Raw genomic sequence first — 17,305 nt, 5'->3', positions numbered from 1 at the left:
TGGTCCTGCTGGTGGTACAGGTGTCTTAGTGTGGTCCTGCTGGTGGTACAGGTGTTTTAGTGTGGTCCTGCTGGTGGTACAGGTGTCTTAGTGTGGTCATGTTGGTGGTACAGGTGTCTTTGTGTGGTTTTGTTGGTGGTACAGGTGTCTCAGTGCAGTCCTTTTGGTGGTACAGGTGTCTTAGTGCGGTCCTGCTGGAGGTACAGGTGTCTTAGTGTGGCCATGTTGGTGGTACAGGTGTCTTAGTCTGGTCCTGCTGGTGGTACAGGTGTCTTAGTGCGGTCCTGCTGGTGGTACAGGTGTCTTAGTCTGGTCCTGCTGGTGGTACAGGTGTCTTAGTGTGGTCCTGCTGGTGGTACAGGTGTCTTAGTGTGGTCCTGCTGGTGGTACAGGTGTCTTAGTGTGGTCATGTTGGTGGTACAGGTGTCTTTGTGTGGTTTTGTTGGTGATACAGGTGTCTCATTGCAGTCCTTTTGGTGGTACAGGTGTCTTAGTGTGGTCCTGCTGGTGGTACAGGTGTCTCAGTGCAGTCCTTTTGGTGGTACAGGTGTCTTAGTGTGGTCCTGCTAGAGGTACAGGTGTCTTAGTGTGGCCATGTTGATGGTACAGGTGTCTTAGTGCAGTACTGCTGGTGGTACAGGTGTCTTAGTCTGGTCCTGCTGGTGGTACAGGTGTCTTAGTGTGGTCCTGCTGGTGGTACAGGTGTTTTAGTGTGGTCCTGCTGGTGGTACAGGTGTTTTAGTGTGGTCCTGCTGGTGGTACAGGTGTCTTAGTGTGGTCATGTTGGTGGTACAGGTGTCTTTGTGTGGTTTTGTTGGTGGTACAGGTGTCTCAGTGCAGTCCTTTTGGTGGTACAGGTGTCTTAGTGCGGTCCTGCTGGTGGTACAGGTGTCTTAGTCTGGTCCTGCTGGTGGTACAGGTGTCTTATTGTGGTCCTGTTGGTGGTACAGGTGTCTTTGTGTGGTTTTGTTGGTGATACAGGTGTCTCATTGCAGTCCTTTTGGTGGTACAGGTGTCTTAGTGCAGTCCTGCTGGAGGTACAGGTGTCTTAGTGTGGTCCTGCTGGTGGTACAGGTGTCTTAGTGCAGTCCTGCTGGAGGTACAGGTGTCTTAGTGTGGTCCTGCTGGTGGTACAGGTGTCTTATTGTGGTCCTGTTGCCGGTACAGGTGTCTTTGTGTGGTTTTGTTGGTGGTATAGGTGTTTCAGTGCAGTCCTTTTGGTAGTACAGGTGTCTTAGTGCAGTCCTGCTGGTGGTACAGGTGTCTTAGTGTGGTCATGTTGGTGGTACAGGTGTCTTTGTGTGGTTTTGTTGGTGGTATAGGTGTCTCAGTGCAGTCCTTTTGGTGGTACAGGTGTCTTAGTGCAGTCCTGCTGGAGGTACAGGTGTCTTAGTGTGGTCCTGCTGGTGGTACAGGTGTCTTAGTGCAGTCCTGCTGGAGGTACAGGTGTCTTAGTGTGGTCCTGCTGGTGGTACAGGTGTCTTATTGTGGTCCTGTTGCCGGTACAGGTGTCTTTGTGTGGTTTTGTTGGTGGTATAGGTGTTTCAGTGCAGTCCTTTTGGTAGTACAGGTGTCTTAGTGCAGTCCTGCTGGTGGTACAGGTGTCTTAGTGTGGTCATGTTGGTGGTACAGGTGTCTTTGTGTGGTTTTGTTGGTGGTATAGGTGTCTCAGTGCAGTCCTTTTGGTGGTACAGGTGTCTTAGTGCAGTCCTGCTGGTGGTACAGGTGTCTTAGTGTGGTCCTGCTGGTGGTACAGGTGTCTCAGTGTGGTCCTGTTCTTGTCCTTGCCTGCAGCTGGATAAAGGTGAGATGAGCACACTGGGCCTCCCTCCGTCTGCCGGACACACCGGTTCGGATGGAAACATCAGTGGGGACATCCCGGACGCTCCAGACCCCCAGCGAACCCGCGCTGCCATCCAGCACCTGCAGCAGAAGATCCTGAAGATCACCGAGCAGATCCGCGTGGAGCAGGAGGCGCGCGACGAGAACGTGGCGGAGTACCTGAAGCTGGCGCACAACGCCGACAAGCAGCAGGCCTCCCGCATCAAGCAGGTCTTCGAGAAGAAGAACCAGAAGTCTGCACAGACGATCTCCCACCTGCACAAGAAGCTGGAGCACTACCACAGGAAGCTCAAAGAAATTGAGCAGGTAAAGTATGCCTCCGGCTTGCTCTGGGCTCACAGAAAATGGAAACATTTTTTTCTTTTGCAAAGCTCAGGGGTAAATCAACTATCTTTTACCAGGCTCCCCCATGCCATGCTACTGGTACACAACCCTGACCTAGTCACAGACTTAGACAATAAAAGGCATATTCTAACAATCCTTGATACCAATTTTGACCATGTTCCAATATCAGAACAAAAATATACAATTCACAATTAACTCACTTTTATTCTTATTATTCTTATTCCACGTCCGGCCAACATATTTCATTTTCATATATTTCATTAAGTTTGTTTTGCAAGTTATTCGATGCAGACTTATTTATGGAACCAAGTAGCCCACCTGATTATGAAGCAACGACTGTTTTCTGACTAACGTTGAAGTTTATTTTGTAATCCGTTAAGCCGTTTTTGAGAAAACTATGTTTCTGCCGGGACTAAACCTAAGCAAATACTATCTTGAACTACTTGTCATTGTTACGTACGTTGCTAGGTCATTTCAGTAGCGAACTAATGTAAAACATGGCAATATGGTATAATGTGTCATATTCAGGTGACGCAGTTTAGGAATATCGCTGCGCTTGCATAGCAGAATGAATATACAGATTTGGACTTGTTATAGATGTAAACCTGTAATTGTACTGGCTAACAGGGCTAGTTCCATTCCATTTTAAATGTCATGCAAATTTCTGAGAAAGCTTTAGGTTGAGTAATCCTTTTTGGAGAGCCTTTTTAACACTTTAAAGAGCTTTATAAAAACATACTTTCATTTAAGTGAATAAAACACATGAAGTAATTTTCTTTACTTTTTGTATCAATGTGTCAACCTATCATCTGTTTTTATAGAAAAGTAAGATTGATTTTAGAATTTTATTTTCTGATCATTCAAAAAGTCTGGACAAACGATATGCAGATGTTTTGTATTTGGAGAGATTTGTGGACACAATATCTGAGGACATATTAATATTATTATTATTATTATTATTATTATTGTTATTATTATAGGTGTCTTATTATATTGTTGTTGTTGTTGTTGTTGTTATTGTTATTATCATGAATATTTTTTAATAATAATAATAATAATAATAATGAGTTACAAACAAATTTAAGTGCTTTTTGCTGGAATTGCCCTTTACATGCTCAGAAAATGGCTTCTGTGTCTCAATGGAGGAACGCTATGTGTAGTTGAAGTGTTCTTTGTCTGACAAAAGTTTTTTCAATGTCAAATGTTTTCATCAGGCGTGAAAATGAAATCATCCTGCGGTGTGGAAGACATAATCTTTGGGCCCTTTGGCTTTCTCAGATTCTCCTAATCTCTGAACATGCACAGATACACCCAGTAGTCTATATACATTGTCAGTGAAGCGAGGATTAAGTAAAATGTGTTTTAAACAGCCATTCCTGAATCCAGCAGTTTTAACAGTCACCACTCATTTAATTTCCAGCACTCTGAATACCGAACAGAAGTGTATCAACAGTTTAAACACCTCACTTAACCAATTTGGTAATTATTTAAAATATACATTTTCAATGAAAACACCAAATTCATTGGTAGGGAGAGCAACCCGTTTGATCAACCTTCATCAAAACGCACATCTCACAACCAGAATAAAATTAAGTTATAACAAAGATCTATGTCTAATCTAGCTGGGACATCCCCGCTTCCCCTGTCCCATGCATGTCAATTAATGATTGGCAGGGATCCTAGCAGTATTGATATTTCTTTTTATATATTGTTTCCAGGTGGCACGGATGGCGCAGTGGGTAGCACTGCCGCCTCACAGCAAGGAGGTCCTGGGTTCGAATCCCCGTCGGCCGGGGCCTCTCTGTGCGGAGTTTGCATGTTCTCCCCGTGTCTGCGTGGGTTTCCTCCGGGTACTCCGGTTTCCTCCCACAGTCCAAAGACATGCATGTTAGGCTGATTGGAGAGTCTAAATTGCCCGTAGGTATGAGTGTGTGAGTGAATGGTGTGTGTGCCCTGCGATGGACTGGCGACCTGTCCAGGGTGTATTCCTGCCTTTCGCCCAATGTATGCTGGGATAGGCTCCAGCCCCCCTGTGACCCTGTTCAGGAAAAGCGGGTTCAGATAATGGATGGATGGATGGATGGATATTGTTTCCATCTACAATCCCTTTATCCCTTTTCACTTTATTGTAACCCCCCCCCTTATTTGGAGAGGCTAGATTAGCCAATAATAAGACCAAGTTATGAAAAACAGTAGGCACATAACTGCCCCTGTCCCTTTCTGCTTAGCCATAACTGCCCCTGTCTCTTTCTGCTTAGCCATAACTGCCCCTGCCTCTTTCTGCTTAGCCGTAACTAGGCCTGTCTGATCAGCTGTTTTTGGTTGTGGTGATAATGTGCTTGCTCAGACAGTGCTTCAGTGTCTGATGAGCTGTTGTTGGTTGTGGTGATAATGTGCTTGCTCAGACGGTGCTTCAGTGTCTGATGAGCTGTTTGTGGTTGTGGTGATAATGTGCTTGCTCAGACGGTGCTTCAGTGTCTGATGAGCTGTTTTTGGTTGTGGTGATAATGTGCTTGATCAGACGGTGCTTCAGTGTCTGATGAGCTGTTGTTGGTTGTGGTGATAATGTGCTTGCTCAGACGGTGCTTCAGTGTCTGATGAGCTGTTTTTGGTTGTGGTGATAATGTGCTTGCTCAGACGGTGCTTCAGTGTCTGATGAGCTGTTTTTGGTTGTGGTGATAATGTGCTTGCTCAGACGGTGCTTCAGTGTCTGATGAGCTGTTTGTGGTTGTGGTGATAATGTGCTTGATCAGACGGTGCTTCAGTATCTGATGAGCTGTTGGTTGTGGTGATAATGTGCTTGCTCAGACGGTGCTTCAGTGTCTGATGAGCTGTTGTTGGTTGTGGTGATAATGTGCTTGCTCAGACGGTGCTTCAGTATCTGTCCTCGTGTGCTGAGTATGATGGCATGCTGTGGGAGTGTGAATACCTGCCCACGCTGTTCTGTTACAGGCAGCACTGTGCTACTTAGAGAGTAACAATAGCATGCTGTGGGTTGTGGATAGCAGCCTCTGTCTCCTCCTCCTCTCTCGTCACCACTCCCTCCCCCTGCCTTCCATCTCTGTTCTGTCCACTACCGCCTTATACCCTATAATCCACAACGCAAAGGTCATTATTCCACCATAACAGACCCCCTCAGAGTAGATTTGGGGCGGTCTGTAGTGTAGTGGTTAAGGTATATAACTGGGACCTGCAAGGTCGGTGGTTCAATCCCCGGTGTAGCCACAATAAGATCGGCACAACCATTGGGCCCTTGAGCAAGGCCCTTAACCCTGCACTGCTCCAGGGGAGGACTGTCTCCTGCTTAGTCTAATCATCTGAACGTCGCTCTGGATAAAAGCATCTCCCAAATCCCATTAATGTAATTATCCTGCTTTTTACATATTAAATAAACTTAGGTGAGAAATCCATTAACTCGACAAACAATAATTTAAATGATTTTATGAATCGAAATTAATATGAAAAAAAATGTCATTGTGGTCTCTGAGATAATGTAAGCCAATTTGAGATTATTTGGCTAACAGGATATTTTACATTATTTCCCCAAAAAACAGGCTTCACAATTATTGGCACCCCTGGTTTAATACTTTGTGTGAACACCCCCTCTCTTCCACTCATAATTCCAATGAAGTCTGGTTTTGATTATTATGGCTATAATATAATATAATACATAATATAATAGTAAAGGCTCTCTGTGCTGCCCTTCCAAAGAGTTTGTTGGTATAGAGGTGCAATTTTGAGACTTGGTGACTCCAAGACACAACCAATATCTGCAACTCTAAAACTGTGATCCCTGTGATCCTATGGTCTCCCCCACCATCCTCCATCTTCTTCACCATCTTCCTCACCATCTGTGGGGTCATGTGCTTGCATCCTCTTCCTGGCAAGTGTGCAACCATTCCATGTCTTTTACTTGTTTTATTTTTGCCCTTGCAGTACTATATACAGTACTTTGTACCCATTGCCAGTGACGGTCAATTACCATCTGTCTTTTCTAAATTGACGGTTCTTGCTCAGTTCATTGGTCATGGAAGACAAAGAGATTTTGCTGGCTTGTTACCTCATTTTTATACTCTAGTGAAACAGAAAGTAATGGAATGACAGAATATAGTTCCATTAGACTGAGATTAAGAAAGAATTACATTACTTAATCAAAAACATTGAAACATGAGAGTAAAAAAAGTAGATAGTTTTCCCCATATGTTTGAACATAACATATAGATCATTATCCATGTTGTTTATTATATGCAGCCTCTTTTCAAAATTTTTATTTAATAATAATAATAATAATAATAATAATAATAATCCAAGTGATTTGTGTATGACACTACCACTGAGTGACTGTGAATGCTGTGTTTGCCATGACTTTGTTTAATTGGTCAATTACCTTTGGACAAATATGAATAATTATCTAAAGGCCCATATACAGTCCCCTCCAGAAGTATTGGAACAGCAAGGTTAATTCCATTGTTTCTGCTCTACACTGAAGACAATTGAGTTTGAGTTCAAAAGATGTGCATGAGATGACAGATCTGAATTTCAGCTTTTATTTCATGGTATTTTTATCTACATTTGTTAAACAACTTAAAACATATCACCTTTATCAGACCACCCAATTTTTAGGTGAGCATAAGTATCGGAACATGTGACTGACATGTGTTTCTTGTTGTCCAGATGTGTCCTGTTAGATTGTTTAGTTAAACAATAAATAGTTCTGAATGTTTATTGGTATCTTGGTTTTAGCCTTGGGTTTTGCCTGTGAAGACTGAATTTGTGTTGAACATGAAGACCAGAGAGCTGTCAATAAAATTTTTTTTTTTGCAATCAGTGTGGTCCTTCACTTTTTTTGGCAGTGTAGTGATTGGTGCAATATTTACATGTTGATGAAAAAAACCTTTTACAATAGAGGATTGTATAGCCTCCAGTAAAACTGGGCCTAGTATGTCCCAGAAATGTAAAAGAAATTCTGAAGGGATGCCATCTGGGCTGGGTGCTTTGCCTTTTTTGGAGCCTTGTAATGCTTTCTGTAGTTCCTCTAATGAAATTGGGCGGCTGAGGTTGGTTAGACCCATTTAATTTTGGCAGATTATGGTTATCTAAAACGTCTTTACAGCCTGCTGATTCAAAATAAGATGATGTGTATCAATATTGGTAAAAAGATCAGAATGTATCCTTCATTTCTTTAGGGTCATAAACTAAACCTTTTTCAGGTGATCGAATGGAGACAGTATTTGCCCGTAATTCACTCTGTTTCAATTTTAGAGCCAGGAGCCTGCTTGGTTTGCTGCCATTAAACTAATAGTTCTGCCTTACTCTATGCATGATGAACTCCGCCCTTCTCCGTAAAAGATCATTCAGCTCCACCTTCACTGTATGCAAGTCAGTAGTAACAGTAGTGGAATATTTGTGTTTAAGAACCTGCTCAAGTGATTCACATGTTAGTTCCAATCTTAATATTCTTTGGTTTTCTTGTTTTGTGTAAATGAGATGCATAAGAGAATGTAAAGTTCCTTATGAAGCCCTTAAGGCCAGCCAAACATACATAGGGTCCTCAACAGAGTCTTTATTATCGTAAATAAATTTCACTAATTCGTCCTTGAATTTAGTAACAAAATTTAGTAACAAAAATTAACTGGAGCTGCACACACAGCTAGAGAGAAGAAAGCAGTCAATCCTGGAGAATGTTTTATGATATACGGAAAAGCAAGTATAATCTTTAACACCTCGGGCAACTCAGAATCACGGTCAGGAGCATGAGACGAGACGGCTTGAAGAAGGCGTGTCTCTCTCCTTCGGGCCGCTGAGGGACGGGGTGTGGGCGGTGTGTCTAATACTGGCTCTAATTGGATCAGGCGGGGTACAATTGGCCACCAAATTGGGAGAGGTTATTTGCCGTTGCATTTAGTGAACTGGAGGCTGCTTGATGTGAGTGGGAGGTTTTTTGCCTCGATCTATCAAGTTTCCGGTCAAAAACTGCATTCATATCGCCTCCTGTAATTAAATGTATTCTGAGAGTGATAATAATTCAACATCATTCATCATTCATTCATGTTTTTCCCATGGATTGATGTACAGATGTACAGATCTTCCTGATTTATCATTACTGGTATTTTTACAGGCCTTAACCACTACGCTACAGGCCCCACTACGCTACAGGCCTTAACCACTACGCTACAGGGTCATGTACCTTAACCACTACACTACAGGGTCATGTACCTTAACCACTACGCTACAGGGTCATGTACATTAACTGCTACGCTACAGGCCTTAACCACTACGCTACAGGCTCATGTACCTTAACCACTACGCTACAGGGTCATGTACCTTAACCACTACGCTACAGGCCCCACTATGCTACAGGGTAATTTACCTTAACCACTTCGCTACGTTACAGGGTCATGTAACTTAACCACTACGCTATGCTGCAGGGTCATGTACCTTAACCACTACGCTACAGGCCTTAACCGCTACGCTACAGGCCTTAACCGCTACGCTACAGGCCTTAACCACTACGCTACAGGCCTTCACCACTACGCTACAGGCCTTAACCGCTACGCTACAGGCCCCACTACGCTACAGGCCTTAACCGCTACGCTACAGGCCTTAACCGCTACGCTACAGGCCCCACTACGCTACAGGCCTTAACCGCTACGCTACAGGCCTTAACCGCTACGCTACAGGCCTTAACCGCTACGCTACAGGCCTTAACCACTACGCTACAGGCCTTCACCACTACGCTACAGGCCTTAACCGCTACACTACAGGCCTTCACCACTACGCTACAGGCCTTAACCGCTACACTACAGGCCTTCACCACTATGCTACAGGCCTTAACCGCTACGCTACAGGCCTTAACCGCTACGCTACAGGGTCATGTACCTTAACCACTATGCTACAGGGTCATGTACCTTAACCACTACGCTACAGGCTCATGTACCTTAACCACTACGCTACAGGGTCATGTACCTTAACCACTACGTTACAGGGTCATGTACCTTAACCACTACGCTACAGGGTCATGTACCTTAACCACTACGCTACAGGGTCATGTACCTTAACCACTATGCTACAGGCTCATGTACCTTAACCACTATGCTACAGGGTCATGTACCTTAACCACTACGCTACAGGGTCATGTACCTTAACCACTACGCTACAGGCTCATGTACCTTAACCACTACGCTACAGGGTCATGTCCCTTAACCACTACGCTACAGGGTCATGTACCTTAACCACTACGCTACAGGGTCATGTACCTTAACCACTACGCTACAGGCCCCACTACGCTACAGGGTCATGTACCTTAACCACTACGCTACGCTGCAGGGTCATGTACCTTAACCACTATGCTACGCTGCAGGGTCATGTACCTTAACCACTACGCTACAGGCCTTAACCGCTACGCTACAGGCCTTAACCGGTACGCTACAGGCCTTAACCACTACGCTACAGGCCTTCACCACTACGCTACAGGCCTTACCACTACGCTACAGGCCCCACTACGCTACGCTACGCTGTAGGCCCTTCTTTTCTGGTTTGTGGGTGCACTGTAATCTACATAAAAATGCAGTGTTCTTCTAGCGTCTTGTATTGGACCTTTCTTTCTGGTTTCATGAGCTCCCTGTAGAATCGTGTCTCTGTCTTGATAATTGAGAACTTTGAAAGTTAGTTTTTTTTTCAGTTTTTCTCCAAATTTGGTAGGCAATTCTACCTTATCTAATCCAATTAGTGTTAGCTGGGGATAAACCACTTACGACCCCGTCCCTTCGGCAGCCCAGAGGGAGAACAACACGCCCTCCCTCAGAGCAGCGACCCCTACTAGTCCCTGCTGAGTCCCTCCCTCAGAGCAGCGACCCCTTCTAGTCCCTGCTGAGTCCCTCCCTCGGAGTAATGAGCCAATAATGCCGCTCCATGAAAGCCGGCCAAACTCAGCTTTGACAGGACCGGGAATCGAACCCCGGTCCTCGGTGTGCTACTGTAAGGAACTGATGCCTGCATCAAGGTCTGTTACTTCACCTGTGTGTCACCGCACAGTTTTTACGGCAACATTGTTGGATCGTGAGCTAGATATCCCATGAGCCCTTTCAATTTGGATTGGTGCAGTGCCAAGCAATGGTATCCACGTTGGAAGCATTCTGTGTAGAAACTCAGTCTCATTATCTCCCTCTCTACCAGGTGCTAACCCCATAACGCTAATATTGTTGCGTCTTTCTCAAGTCTTCAAGGTCCGCCATTTTCTGCTTGAGTTTCACGTTTCAGGCCCCTCGTTTCGGACTGTATACGGTCCACCTTGCCCACTAAGGCTTGAACCATTGATGTATGTATGTTTGCAATGAGCTAATAGAGTCTGCCATATCTTTAATTGCTGTTGTAACTGCACGTTGTTGCTGTTGTAACGCGAGCAAAATAAAAGGGCACTCACCCGACCGACACACTTTCCCCACCACGATGTTGCCATACCACCGCCATCCATAATCACTCACTATTTTCATGTTCCTTATCATTTTGTTACACTGCATATATTTTATAAATGAAACATACGGTTAGAGTTAGTTAGATTTTAGTAACATCTTTTTCACCGTCACACTGAGAGGAAAATAATTATATTATATCCAAAAACACATACACACACACGTGCGCACGTGCACACACCACACACACACACACACACTACTACTACTACTACTACTACTAAAGCACACTCTTATATATTTGTTACATCTATGCATATGTCTGAAAAACTGATCCAGGGTCTGGAAGTATTCTGCCTTTCATTGGAGACTAGTTTATTTGCATCTTCTAGCAGTGTTTATGTTGCTTCTTACTTTCCAATCAAAATGGATTGATTGATTGAAACTTTTAACCATCACATTTTTTTAAAACTGGCTATAAACAAGAAAAGGGGTGACTGATCACTAAACTTCCAAAACTAGGCAAAATGTAACTACATGCTTCAGAAATTAATTGCATATTTGTGCACGACGGAGATAACTTTGTTTTAATCATAATTAGACGAGCTTGCTTCCTTGCGAGTACTGAGGCTAGTAAAGATGCAAGGCTAGTCCTACTGACCTACTTCATAGTTTTTTTACCGGATATATAAAAAAGTAAGTTTTAAAACAGTGTCTACCTGAGTGAGGTCATTCACCGTAACCGAACTGAGGATGCAGTGCTTTTCATGACAAGTTGTGTTCAGAATGAACTGAGGATGCAGTGCTTTTCATGACAAGTTGTGTTCAGAATGAACTGAGGATGCAGTGCTTTTCATGACAAGTTGTGTTCAGAATGAACTGAGGATGCAGTGCTTTTCATGACAAGTTGTGTTCAGAATGAACTGAGGATGCAGTGCTTTTCATGACAAGTTGTGTTCAGAATGAACTGAGGATGCAGTGCTTTTCATGACAAGTTGTGTTCAGAATGAACTGAGGATGCAGTGCTTTTCATGACAAGTTGTGTTCAGAATGAACTGAGGATGCAGTGCTTTTCATGACAAGTTGTGTTCAGAATGAACTGAGGATGCAGTGCTTTTCATGACAAGTTGTGTTCAGAATGAACTGAGGATGCAGTGCTTTTCATGACAAGTTGTGTTCAGAATGTACTGAGGATGCAGTGCTTTTCATGACAAGTTGTGTTCAGAATGAACTGAGGATGCAGTGCTTTTCATGACAAGTTGTGTTCAGAATGAACTGAGGATGCAGTGCTTTTCATGACAAGTTGTGTTCAGAATGAACTGAGGATGCAGTGCTTTTCATGACAAGTTGTGTTCAGAATGAACTGAGGATGCAGTGCTTTTCATGACAAGTTGTGTTCAGAATGAACTGAGGATGCAGTGCTTTTCATGACAAGTTGTGTTCAGAATGAACTGAGGATGCAGTGCTTTTCATGACAAGTTGTGTTCAGAATGAACTGAGGATGCAGTGCTTTTCATGACAAGTTGTGTTCAGAATGAACTGAGGATGCAGTGCTTTTCATGACAAGTTGTGTTCAGAATGAACTGAGGATGCAGTGCTTTTCATGACAAGTTGTGTTCAGAATGAACTGAGGATGCAGTGCTGTTCATGACAAGTTGTGTTCAGAATGAACTGAGGATGCAGTGCTTTTCATGACAAGTTGTGTTCAGAATGTTGGAGGATTGATTGATTGAGACGAAACCACTGGGATGGGGGAGGAGTACTTTTTAAATTGTGTTTTAAATTGATATGGTGTATTTCTTTCGTGGATACTACTATACATTTCCCTCTTTATATTTGATAGGATTTCAATAACAAATAAAGAAAAAATAAAATACAATTAACACCAGCCATAAAAAGGGCACTTAACACTGAGTGCAAAAGCCCACATTGGGCCCTTTGTGCACGTGCCTGCATGGGCATGTTTATAAAGCACATAATAAGTACATAAGTACATCGCCTTTGACTTTAATATGGATTTTTGCTAATACACTTTACAGTGCGCTGCTCTAAGCTTATGAATTCTTTGAGTTTCAAGTTTGAATCTTAAACAAATTTGCCCAGTGGAGAGTACATGTTGTTTGACATACAGTAGACATTGTACATGGCTGTAGCAGTGGTCAGAGATCTGTGTGGATGGGTCAGGGTTAGGGTCAGGGTCAGGGTTAGGTAAGTAAGAAATCTTTATTTCCCAAGTTGTCCCATATTAGGTTTGCACTGGCCATTCAGAGTACTGAAGCCTTTAAGTAGGAAGAATTTGGTCCCTCTTGTGTTGGTGTTCTATGTGCGTTTGTTCAGTCCTCTTCGAAATAGAGTGCTAAGTTTGAGAATCCAGTGTTTCTCTAACCTGCATCTCTCCTCCGGTGTCCAGTTATTATTTGTTTGAAGGCCCAATATTTCTAGTGCCTCAAGTCCATGGTGAAGGAAATGAGCCACCAGGTGTGTGTGATTTCTAATATTATATATATGTTGTGCAGTTTTGAGTATTTTTGGATAGTGTTTGTATTATTATGTAGGTTGTGTTAGTAGTGGTGTTCCTGACCGTAGTGGCTTGTTTGTAGAATACTGGGCCCTGTGTATAGTATTAATTTCTGGTAGTTTTCTGCTCACCAGATGATAAGATTTTTATTTCTTTTATACGCTGAGATAATTTAATAGTTCTGGGTAATGTTTGTGTTCTATAGGGTGCGGGGTAGATTAAATAAAATTTTTCTATTTGCAGCTAGGCTAAATGCTGAGTAGGTGGTGATTAGCGGGATGATTTTCCGCGTGTCTGGTGGTTAAGAAGTTTTTCCGGACCTGTCTAAGGAAAGATCTGGAATACACCCTTGGTTTTAATGCATTGAAGAGGGTCTGGGTAGCCTCTATTCTATTACCTGTGTGCAAATCCTGTTGAACCTGAGCAATTGTGATTTGATCAGGCCCTTGAAAGTGTGTTTAGGGTGGAGACTGTTTTTATGTAAAAGTGTGTGTGTGTCAGTATCATTAAAGAAAACTTTAGTATCTAAAGTGTGTGTTTGGGAAAATGTCCCTTGTATGTGGTAGTGTCCAAGAAATCTATTTGTTGGTTATGCGTGATGTATTTAGCTGTTATCGTTCTATGGTGTGTGTTGAGGATTTGTATAAAGTGTTTGAAGTACTCTGAACTGTGTGTCCATGTTCCCCATATGTCATCTAAGTATCTAAAATAATTGTCTCCTCCCAGTGTTCCATGTAAATGTTAGCGTAGGCCGGTGCAAATATTTTACCCATCGCCATGCCGCTGATTTGTAAAAATAATTCTTTATTGAATTCAAAGTCATTTTTTGTCAGGCTGATTTCTAACAGTTGTAGGAGGGATGTATCCGGGCGGCTGTCGTCTGGGTACTTCTCCATCCAGAGTTTTACAGCTGGAAGCCCTGCTGCAGTGTTTATGTTTGTGTAGAGACTATCTATGTCAATTGTGAATAAGAGGGTTTCTTGTGTTATTTTAGTGTTTTTGACTATGTGTATGAAGTCGTATGTGTCTTTTATATAACTGTTGTGCTTAGTTGACAGTGGAGTGAGGAAATGATCTATGTATTCTGCGATCCTGTAGGATTCGCTGTTGCAGTCTGAAACAATAGGTCTCCCTGCCGGGACCTCATATGGTACGCTCCAGGACTGAGGCTGCTTGTGTATTTTGGGGAGGAGGTAAAAAACCCTTGGTCTAGGATTTTCCTCCCCCCTTAGGTAAAAACTTTGTTTTTTTGTGATGTATTTATTAATTTCTTATAGTGTGTGGTGTTGTGTAATTGTCTGTGTGCTTCTTGAATGTACTGTGTTCTGTCCATGATCACTATGGCACTCCCCTTGTCAGCTGGTTTGATCACAGTTTGTTTATTGTTTGCCAGCTGATGTAGTGCTTGGCTCTCTCCTCTGCTGAGGTTGATTTTATCTTTGTGAGTTTGGGGGTTCAGTGCCTTGATCAGGGTGTTGTTGTCTTTTATGATTTGTCATGAAGGAAATACATATAAGGAGTGGGAGGTGGAGACACGTAATAGGGAAAGAGGAAAAACAAGGACCGGAGTGAGAACACAGACACACAGACACACAGAACATAGACATGCTCTGTTGCCATAGCAACCAAAATTGTTACAATGTCTGAAGCACTCCAATTCAAACTTTCACTTTATTCCATCTTCCTCTGTGCTAATGTTCAGCTTGCAAAATTGTTTTTGAGCCTTTAAGTAAAATGATTTAATGTTGTTAAATAAATAACTGCTTTCAGTTATTAATAATACTGTTGAGGGCGGCACGGATGGTGCAGTGGGTAGCACTGCCGCCTCACAGCAAGGAGGTCCTGGGTTCGAATCCCCGTCGGCCGGGGCCTCTCTGTGCGGAGTTTGCATGTTCTCCCCGTGTCTGTGTGGGTTTCCTCCGGGTACTCCGGTTTCCTCCCACAGTCCAAAGACATGCACGTTAGGCTGATTGGAGAGTCTAAATTGCCCGTAGGTATGAGTGTGTGAGTGAATGGTGTGTGTGCCCTGCGATAGACTGGCGACCTGTCCAGGGTGTATTCCTGCCTTTCGCCCAATGTATGCTGGGATAGGCTCCAGCCCCCCTGCGACCCTGATCAGGATAAGCGGGTTCAGATAATGGATGGATGGATGGATAGTACAGTTATCTTTGCTTGCTAATTCGCTTTGTTTGATAATATATGCTAAGTTTGTTTTGTATTGTGTTCTGCATAGATTTTTTTCACTTTGTACACAAATTATCCTATTCTACACTTGTTCAGTGCTCCTTTCTTTGTTATTCTGTTACATACCGTAATTATTTGTTTCATCAATAACATAGTGAAAAAGTAACAATTTTTAAAAGATGTCTTGATGCTCTTGACACTCTCGGCATCTTGGCTGTCTCTCTTTCTCTCTGTCTCTCTCTCTTCTCAATTCAATTCAATGTGCTTTATTTACATGGGTACATATTGCCAAAGCAAACATGAAATATACATGTATATAAGTGCATAAAAGTAAAACATCAAGAATGAAGTCAACAGTTAAAAAATAATAAAATAAACAACAAACAACAATAATAATAAACAGTAATGAAAAGATGTATTATTATTCTCTCTCTCTCTCTCTCTCTCTCTCTCTCTCCCTCTCTCTCTCTCTCTCTCTCTCCCTCTCTCTCCCTCTCTCTCTCGCTCTCCCTCTCTCTCTCTCTCTCTCTCTCCCTCTCTCTCTCTCTCTCTCTCTCTCTCTCTCCCTCTCTCTCTCTCTCTCTCTCTCTCCCTCTCTCTCTCTCTCTCTCTCTCTCTCTCTCTCTCTCCCTCCCTCTCTCTCTCTCTCCCTCTCTCTCCCTCCCTCTCTCTCTCTCTCTCTCTCTCTCTGTAGAACGGACCCAGCCGCCAGCCCAAGGACGTGCTGCGGGACATGCAGCAGGGTCTGAAGGACGTGGGGGCCAACGTGCGGGCCAATGTGCGTGCGGGGATCAGTGGCTTTGGGGGGGGGGTGGTGGAGGGGGTGAAGGGGGGCGTGTCGGCGCTCTCGCACACGGCCGTGGTCTCAAAGCCTCGCGAGTTCGCCAGCCTGATCCGAAACAAGTTTGGCAGCGCCGACAACATCGCCCAGCTGAAGGACACCCTGGAGGACCCGCAGGCGGAGGAGGCCCCGCGGGCCCTCAGCGGGAGCGCCACGCTGGTCTCCAGCCCCAAATACGCCAGCGAGGACGAGTGCTCCAGCGGCACGTCCGGCTCCGCCGCAGGCAGCAACTCCGGGGCCGGGGGCCTGGGCCCGGGGCCCCTGGGGGCCCTGCCTCCTCCCATGGGCAGCCCCAAGTCCAACATGCTGGACACGCACCACCACCTGCACAGCTCCTGGGACATGGTGCTGGAGGAGCTACGCGAGGTCAAGGCCGGCCAGTCCAGTCTGGAGGACGACATCGACGACATGAAGTCGCAACTGCACAGCGACTATTCCTACATGACCCAGTGCCTTCAGGAGGAGAGATACCGGTACGGCCGCGTAATACTATTCAGTACCGGCTGTTTGTGAGCTGTTATAAATGCTCTGTGTGTGTGTTTTATAATATTACATGTTATTTAGCTGACGATTTTATCCAAAACGATTTCCGGAGCCTCATGTGGATCTAAAATGCGCATCATAGCCAACGTCCTCTTACATTTTCCGAACCTCAATAGCGGTGGTTAGTGCATACATATGGCTATTCTTGAGTCCCCCTAGATATGGATTCCAAACCCCCCCCCCCCCCAAAACAATTTGCAGAGGAAAATGGAGAATTTAATAGTGTGTGGACAGATTTGTTTTCTTTTACTGGTAACGCTGCTGGATGCTTAATCTGTGGTGAGAAATTAGCAAGCAACAAAAAAAGTTATATTGAACAGCAAACACACTGCATTTGCCTAAAAGTGTCTGGCTGGGGATATGAGAGAGCCATTTCAGAGCTGCTGCAGAAAGCAGAGAAGAGCAAATGGAGCTACTTTTAAGAATCTCAAAACTCCACTACTGCTGCTAGTTTTGTGCCACCTCAGGAGGTGTGGAAAGCCGTTTAATACATGAAAGAGTCATTCATTGAAATATCAGACTATCAACTTTTCTCAGACTTCAAAAGCAAATGATATATAGATATAAAATAAAAGATATGCCTCTCGATACACCCATCAGCAAATTGAGGACATCAATTCA

At 43.8% G+C, this 17,305-nt stretch overlaps 1 protein-coding gene across 1 annotated transcript in view; it reads left to right on the top strand.

Moving 5' to 3' along the window:
* The window catches only part of LOC133138183 (transmembrane and coiled-coil domains protein 2-like), a 57,709-nt gene that overhangs the window by 22,828 nt on the left and 17,576 nt on the right, over window positions 1–17,305 (top strand). The window contains exons 3-4 of the mRNA XM_061256724.1: window positions 1,795–2,148; window positions 15,995–16,614. Of these exons, the coding sequence (XP_061112708.1) occupies window positions 1,795–2,148; window positions 15,995–16,614 (974 nt within the window). The remainder of the gene's footprint in view (window positions 1–1,794; window positions 2,149–15,994; window positions 16,615–17,305) is intronic.

This window comes from Conger conger, chromosome 10, assembly GCF_963514075.1.
Source record: "Conger conger chromosome 10, fConCon1.1, whole genome shotgun sequence".
Taxonomy (NCBI): domain Eukaryota; kingdom Metazoa; phylum Chordata; class Actinopteri; order Anguilliformes; family Congridae; genus Conger; species Conger conger.
The sequence above is the reverse complement of the archived record's forward strand: the minus strand, read 5'-3'. Positions and strand labels throughout refer to the sequence as shown.